The following is a 7,500-nucleotide window of genomic DNA, read 5'->3' on the forward strand; positions in this document are numbered from 1 at the left end:
AGATACGATGACTGGTCTCCCATATTGACTCATCTGCGGCAGTTGTTTAACAGCTACCTAACAAAAGTTCTAGATCACCACAGACAGCAAGATATCTTTGTTCCGGAGGCTACAAATTCATGCGCCTCTCAGGGGAACTTCCTAGAAGTTCTGAATATATCACTTAATGGTAACTTTTGTATTTTATATTAATTCTTATGCAAAGTTTCCAAGCAAAAGTTTGTAGTAAGATGATCTGTAAACATTTAACCCAGTCCAACTCATAGGGACTCTGTAATACTTCTGTTATTGATCACTCATCTCAAAGCTTATATACTCTGTATTCTTTCTTTTTATATGGTAGAAGCAAGGAAATCATAAGTAAATGCCAGACTATCATTCTTATTGAATGAAAGTTAGTTTGAATGTTATTTACACTTATTACATATTTATTTTTAAAAATCAAATTTGCAAAGTTTATACATTCATGTGATTGCTGATTGTTATAGGATACCTCATTAGGATTTAATCTCTCAGTCTGCCCAGTTTGCTCTGTAATAAGAACATAGAATTATCCATTTATTTATTATTATTTCCTTTTCAGTTTTTGACAAGCATTACCTTGATAGAAGTTTTGATCGCACTGGTCAGATGTCAGTTGTAATAACTCCCGGAGTTGGTGTCTTTGAGGTTGACCGTGAATTAACCAACATTACAAAGCAGCGCATCATTGACAATGGTGTTGGGTCAGATTTAGTGTGTGTTGGGGAGCAACCTTTGCATGCTGTTCCTCTTCTGAAGGTAAGCAGAGATTGCACACATAATAGGGGTATCTTAGAAAGGAATATGCAGGTTTTAAGATACTTACAATTGGTCGTGATTGCCCCTTGCCAGAATGGGAAGTGTTTCTAAATTTGTTTCCTAGTCTTGTGTACCATCAATGTATTTATGCATATAGGTACATTGATTATTGAAAATAATTCAAAACTTTTTCCTTTATTTTATATGACTAAGGTTTATACACATCCCATCAGGATGTGTATAAACATGGAGTTAAATCATATTGATAATGAAAGCAGTAGAATAATTTGCAGAAGCAAAAGAATGAATTTGAATTTGAATATAATCAGTTGGCATCTCTAATTGATTGAAATCATAATTTACTGGAATTTAACATTGATCCAACTATAAACTTGTCTCACACAGTTTCACAACAAGAAAGGAAGTATCAATGCTGACGACTACAGTATGCCACACACTTGGATCAACCTGAGTTTTTACTCAACCAACAAGAAAGTAGGATATGGCACCTTTGTTCCTCGCATCAAGCTCCCTCCTGAGCGTCCCAGAACAGCAAAGAAAGAGAAGATGGATATATTCAATAAGCAGCATATACAACACACTGCTTTGCCAAACTCCATTTTTGATTATGATGCTTATGATGCACAAGTCTTCAAGTTACCAACAAACCAGAACAATAAGTGAGTATTCCAAGCTATTGTCGTTGTTGCTCCTCATTATGTAGTATGCACTAATAGGACAGTGGATAAGTGAATGATTGAATGAATGATAGTTGAACAGGTAGTAAATGTATGAGCCAGCAGTTGCTAATCTTAGCTGTAAAAGGTAGCAGTATTTTGTAAGGTGCTCTTTGCTGTTAGTTAACTAGAACCATAAAGACCAAGAGTTTTGTGATTGCATCATATTGTTATGTGGTTGCTAGTTGTGCTCATAAGTTTTGTATCTCTAACATGATTTTTTAAAAACTTCCCATGATAGAAAACCTACATTAACAAACTTTAAAGAGTTTTGACTAATTATAGCTTTGTTACTCAGTACCATTTCTATCTCCAGAGAGACTTTTACTACAATTATGATAAAGAAAATAAAACCCATTTGTATATTTCCAATGCTTTGGCAGTGTAATTGCTGTGCTATTTTTTATACTACTATTGAAATATTTGTATTTGTTCCAAGTTCAAGTGTTACTAGTCTAAGTGGGAACTGGTTCACAGTTGACCAATCACCAGTACTTAGGTTTTTTTCTAAAACACATTACTGCTTGGTCATCAGTGTGTATTGGGCATGTAAGCTATATTGTCAATCACTTGTCATGTTAGCATATTTCTTCCTATTTCAGAACTTACCGTAGTCTTCAGCGAACAGCAGCAAGGAAAAAGAATAATAGTCAGTCAGCATCCATGCAGCCATTAGCAAGAATAAACCTGCAGAGAAAGCTTTCAGACCCTGATCTGTACCACAGTGTAGAACAGGTAAACTGAATGACTGGGAGTTTGAACACATACAGATTTTCTTGGAGCACTGAATTAATGTCCATTTTATTTTATTTTCACACAAGAATGAAATTATAGTTCCTTTTTTATTTCAATTTGTTTATGGAATTGTTTGTAAATTAAGGGAAAGTGTAGTGGTGATTGTTTCCTGGACTTCTTTCCATTCAGGCTCTTTGTACTTATTTGTCAATCAAAAACAGACAGAAACTAGCTCCTAGCCATGTAACAGTACAGTATAATGGGCTATCACATCATATGCATTCAGAATGGAAGTATTTTGTTCATACCTTTTGCTCATGAATCTTTAGATCATAGTAATGAATATTTTCAGATCTCAGGGTCTATGGTAGCCTTAGGAAGTTCTGTAAGCTCAGTGTTTGACAAGTCTCCAGCCATCAACATTCCTGCAAGAATAACAGAGAATAAAACATATTCACAGTCTTTTGGAGCTTTGAATGTAGAAGGTAAGTTTATGATTCCTTTGGAAGTTTGCTTTATAATTTCTCAAGGATATTGAATCTATAGGATCATTCTTAGAGTCTTATTTTCTTTGATCTTAAATTTCTTACTTTTCTATATTTTACAACTTCCATTTGCTCAAAGAATAATTTATATACTGCAAACATATTATTCTTGTGACTTGACAAGATAAGAATCATGCTTTACAAGGACCAGGAGTGCCAGGGACTTCTCTGGGACCTTGGATGAATCAGTATGATATGATTTAAGATGTGAAATGTAAGAAAATATAGTGGAAGAAATAATCTTTTACAAAATGTAAAGTTGCTAGTGAGTCTGTTATAGATATATTCAGTCATTATTATGCATTTGTATTTGTGTGATGTTTCAAACTCATTCGATCTCATGACACAATAAGATTTTTTTAAGGCTATGGGCAAAGTCTGTTTTCTGCATCAGGGTTTGGTAAAACGTATCTGCTTATTGCAGCAAAAAGAATAGTAATAGGTGGGGATGTTATGGGCATCTTATGTTTAAAATCAGCATTATTGTGATTTTGTCTTGCAGTGAATGTGTGGATATGGTCTAAATGAAACATATTCCTTTTGCCTGTTGGCTGCCATGTTTATTGTGTTTGACAAGAGCTATTTTGATTTATTTAAAAATGGGGGAAGTTAGGGACAGAGTTCACTGAATAGAAGTTATAAAGTTATAGAATTTAAATTGTCGTTTTGTCAAAGTTGAGGATTTATATTGGTTTGCGGCCTTTTATCAAGCACCCACCAGTTTACTAACCGCAAATAGTGTTAACCAGTTTATTTAAATGATAAGTCTTGTAATATATGATTTTTTTTTTTACCAGATGTAAAGAAAGTGATGTCTTGAATCTTAAATAGTGTAGATATTTATGGGAGTGAATGATATATTTTTACCTTCCTGATACCAGTAACGATACTCAAAACTGCCCATAGCTGTACCCATACCAATACTATAGGCACATCTCTAAATAGTTAAGACTAGTTAGTTCAGGCACCTTTTTCTAGCCTTTTTATCTCTGAAAGTATGGGAATTGATACTTTTAGATGTCTTTTTAAATATTTCATGGCATAGTTTGCACCCATTTTAGAATTTAATGAATATAACTCTCCCTTGTCTTTGTTCCTTCCTTCCTTGCCTCACCTCCTACCACTTGCACATGTACTCACATGAATGTGAACATGAACAGGAACATGAACACTAACACTATCACTAACACTAACACTAACACTAACACTAACACTAACACTAACACTCAGTCACACTTGCACTCACATTCACATTCACATACACATTCACATACACATTCATACTCACACACACTTACAGACACACACAGACAGACAAACAAACATGCACACAGAAACACAAGCATACACACACACACACACACACACACACACACACACACACACACACACACACACACACACACACACACACACACACACACACACACACACACACACACACACACACATACACACACACACACACACATACACACATACATACACATTCACATACACATTCATACACACATTCATACTCACACTCACACTTACAGGCACACAGACAGACAGACAAACATACACACAGACAGACAAGCATACACACAGACACACAAGCATACACACAGACACACAAGCATACACACAGACACACACACGCACGCACGCACGCACGCACGCACTCACGCACGCACGCACGCACGCACGCACGCACGCACGCACGCACGCACGCACGCACGCACACACACACACACACACACACACACACACACACACACACACACACACACACACACACACACACACACACACACACACACACACACACACACACACACACACACACACACACACACACACACACAGACAAGCAGACAGACAGACAGACACACACACACACACACACACACACACACACACACACACACACACACACACACACACACACACACACACACACACACACACACACACACACACACACACACACACACACACACACACACACACACACACACACACACAAACTCAAACTCTCACACACTCTTTTAAACCTTGTTCATCATTTCAGCATTACAAAAAAATGTTTTTATTGAAATTACTTTAGCTATTCCAGGAGTGAATAGACCACGCACGCAGACACTGTATGAAGGAGAGGAACTGTCCCCGCCCCAGTCAGTAAGAGTTGGATCCAGCGCTGGGGCTTCACCAAGTGAGCCATCGCAGGTAAGTTTGTTTCAGAATGACTGATTCAATATATATAGAAGTGAAATATATGAAAAACTCGTCTTAGTTTCATTGAATACTAAAACTTGCAAATGTAATTGAGATAATTTTATTGCTATTGATGTATGGTGGGAACATATGATTGGCTATTGTGTCATATGAAATGCTGATTGTGTGTTGGTAATAAGCACATTACTGCCTTTTGGCTCTTAGAATTTTCTGTATAGGATTCTCAAAAATGTTTTCATAGAAATACAATTGGATGTTTGTAAATTAACTTTTATGTAGCCATCTTAGTAATGGAAATATGTTTTTTTGATGTTAGTATAGATTTAGAAATTATTGTGGTAGTTTCATGAATTGTATGTTTGTTCACATTTATTTATACATTATGAATATCTTTATGTTGTGTAATTTGTTTCCCTATCAAGGTTGAATTGAACATTTATTCAGCATCATGACTTGATATAGAGTAATGAAATGTTTCTCTACAGTATGTTTGTCTCGATAAAACTTTTGTATAATTGTATTGATGTGATAAAACTTTTGTATAATTGTATTGATGTGGCTCATGTATTTGTTTTTTCTTTGCTAATGATTTTTTTTTTTTCTTTTTTAGGCATTTACTCAGACAAAGCCAACCATAGTCCATCGTCCTGGAAGATCACTGATTAATCCCTTTGACCCTTCACACGTAACAATTAAGTTGACTTCAAACCGCAGAAGATGGATTCACATTTTTCCAAAAGGTGACTTAGTGTGACCCTATAAATCATGGATGTCCAGCTTACTTGTGCTCCTTATTCATTTTAATTTACTTTCTATACAACATACCATTTCTGGAATTATGTTTTCTTGGGATAGACTTCCAAAAGCTTTGTAGTTCTTCAAAAAATGTTTTATATATTGAAACAGGTTCTGGTATTTTGAATATTGGGAAAAGATTGATATTCAGTCATTTGTAATTAGTGATAAGAAAATCAGTTAAGCTCCAGCTGTTATTTATGCATAAATTATATTTGGGAAATAACTCTTTCAGATCCAACCGGAGTACTGATACAGCAACATCATTATCAAGCATCGAAAGACTGTTCCAAAGAAAATGAGACTTCCTCATCAGTGACCCCTCCTGAGGTGGAGCTCAGTCAGGTCTCTGGCCCTCTCTCTTCCACACCCACCTCATCCGCATCAGTGTTGGGGACTCCAAGTCGGCCTAAAACCATTATGTCACAACTGAGTCAGGAAAGTAAGTAATGATTTGGATGTAGGGTTTAACAGTTTTATGTTTGGTTCACTATGGTGAAATAAATGTATTTTGATGCTGTGCAACATTTTCATCCCAAGCCTAATCCTTCTTTCCACCTTAGATGTCCTATACTAGCTTAGTGATTAAAAGCTTTTTGGAGTATTAGAAAAAATCAAGCATATAACTGATCTCTTAGATTTGACATGACTAATGCATTCAAGTATTTTTGCCTGAAAAATCTTTGTTTCTGTAAGGTGCCACCATGCAATCAGTACTCCAGCTTAACTATGTTATATCCAACACTACTGAACATCCAGTGTAAATGCATTCTTTTATTCTCTATAAGGACAACTGTATATGTGGACAACCTTCATAAATACAGCATTGGATTAGACAGTATACAATAAAAATGCATGTACATGCATATAGTGTATTTTTTGATACTGTATCTAGTTATGAAGTCTAATATCTTATTAGCTTAGGAATAAAAGTGTAATGAAAAAAGGCTTGAAAAATTTGTAAAGAGTAAAGTAAACAGGTTATACCAAAACTATCTGAATTGGTAGATCACCATATTTTCATTCAATTGTACTGGAGACCAGTAGCATATCTCTGCCGTATTGCTATTTGCATATCTTCTAGAGGAAGGCTGAACATTTGTATAATTTTTGATTTATACTACAAGTATGATGAACAAGTTTTGACTTTTTTGAATTGTTCATTTATTTTGAAAAATAATTTGTATATTGGCATGAGTGTATGTATCACTCTTAGATTAATACTGAAGTAGTATATTACTAATGAAGATTTTGATATTTATTTTTCACAGGTATTACTAATGGCCGTCGAGATAATAGAAACCGCACATCATCCCTTGCAGGTTCTGTTACTTCTGTTGACTGTAAGTAAATAGCTGTGTTTAGAATGTTGCTTTATGTTTCTTTTCATATTTCTTTTCATAGGTAGTTTCGAGTACATACATTTTTATTCACATTTAGAAAGCTTGATAAAGGAATATTTTTATGTCCTGCAAAAATATTGAATTATAAGTACATGAGAGAGAAGTGCCATAGCTAAATATGTCAGATGAAGGTGTGGGTAAGTCACACTTTTTAGCCTTTTAATTTTGTTTTTATATGCTGACTCTAGGTTCTTAAAAATTCTAGTTTTTTCTGTGTGAAATATAATGTGTGTGAAATTTCAAAGTAATTATTTTAATTTTGTTGTACTCACAGTGGGCATCACCTGA

The 7,500-nt window shown here is 35.1% G+C and overlaps 1 protein-coding gene across 5 annotated transcripts in view; it reads left to right on the forward strand.

The window, feature by feature from the left end:
• Iml1 (GATOR complex protein Iml1) overlaps window positions 1-7,500 on the forward strand; it is a 47,729-nt gene that overhangs the window by 4,531 nt on the left and 35,698 nt on the right. For 4 of the 5 annotated variants that reach the window (XM_027356228.2, XM_070120693.1, XM_070120695.1 and 1 more), the window contains exons 7-15: window positions 1-169; window positions 584-780; window positions 1,186-1,460; window positions 2,120-2,252; window positions 2,605-2,737; window positions 4,887-5,005; window positions 5,625-5,754; window positions 6,045-6,251; window positions 7,081-7,152. The exon at window positions 1-169 is cut by the window's left edge and continues 19 nt beyond it. In XM_027356228.2, coding sequence (XP_027212029.2) covers window positions 1-169; window positions 584-780; window positions 1,186-1,460; window positions 2,120-2,252; window positions 2,605-2,737; window positions 4,887-5,005; window positions 5,625-5,754; window positions 6,045-6,251; window positions 7,081-7,152 — 1,435 coding nt within the window. The remainder of the gene's footprint in view (window positions 170-583; window positions 781-1,185; window positions 1,461-2,119; window positions 2,253-2,604; window positions 2,738-4,886; window positions 5,006-5,624; window positions 5,755-6,044; window positions 6,252-7,080; window positions 7,153-7,500) is intronic. The other variant, XM_070120691.1, reaches the window with a different exon arrangement.

The sequence above is a fragment of the Penaeus vannamei genome, chromosome 4, assembly GCF_042767895.1.
Source record: "Penaeus vannamei isolate JL-2024 chromosome 4, ASM4276789v1, whole genome shotgun sequence".
Taxonomy (NCBI): Eukaryota; Metazoa; Arthropoda; class Malacostraca; order Decapoda; family Penaeidae; genus Penaeus; species Penaeus vannamei.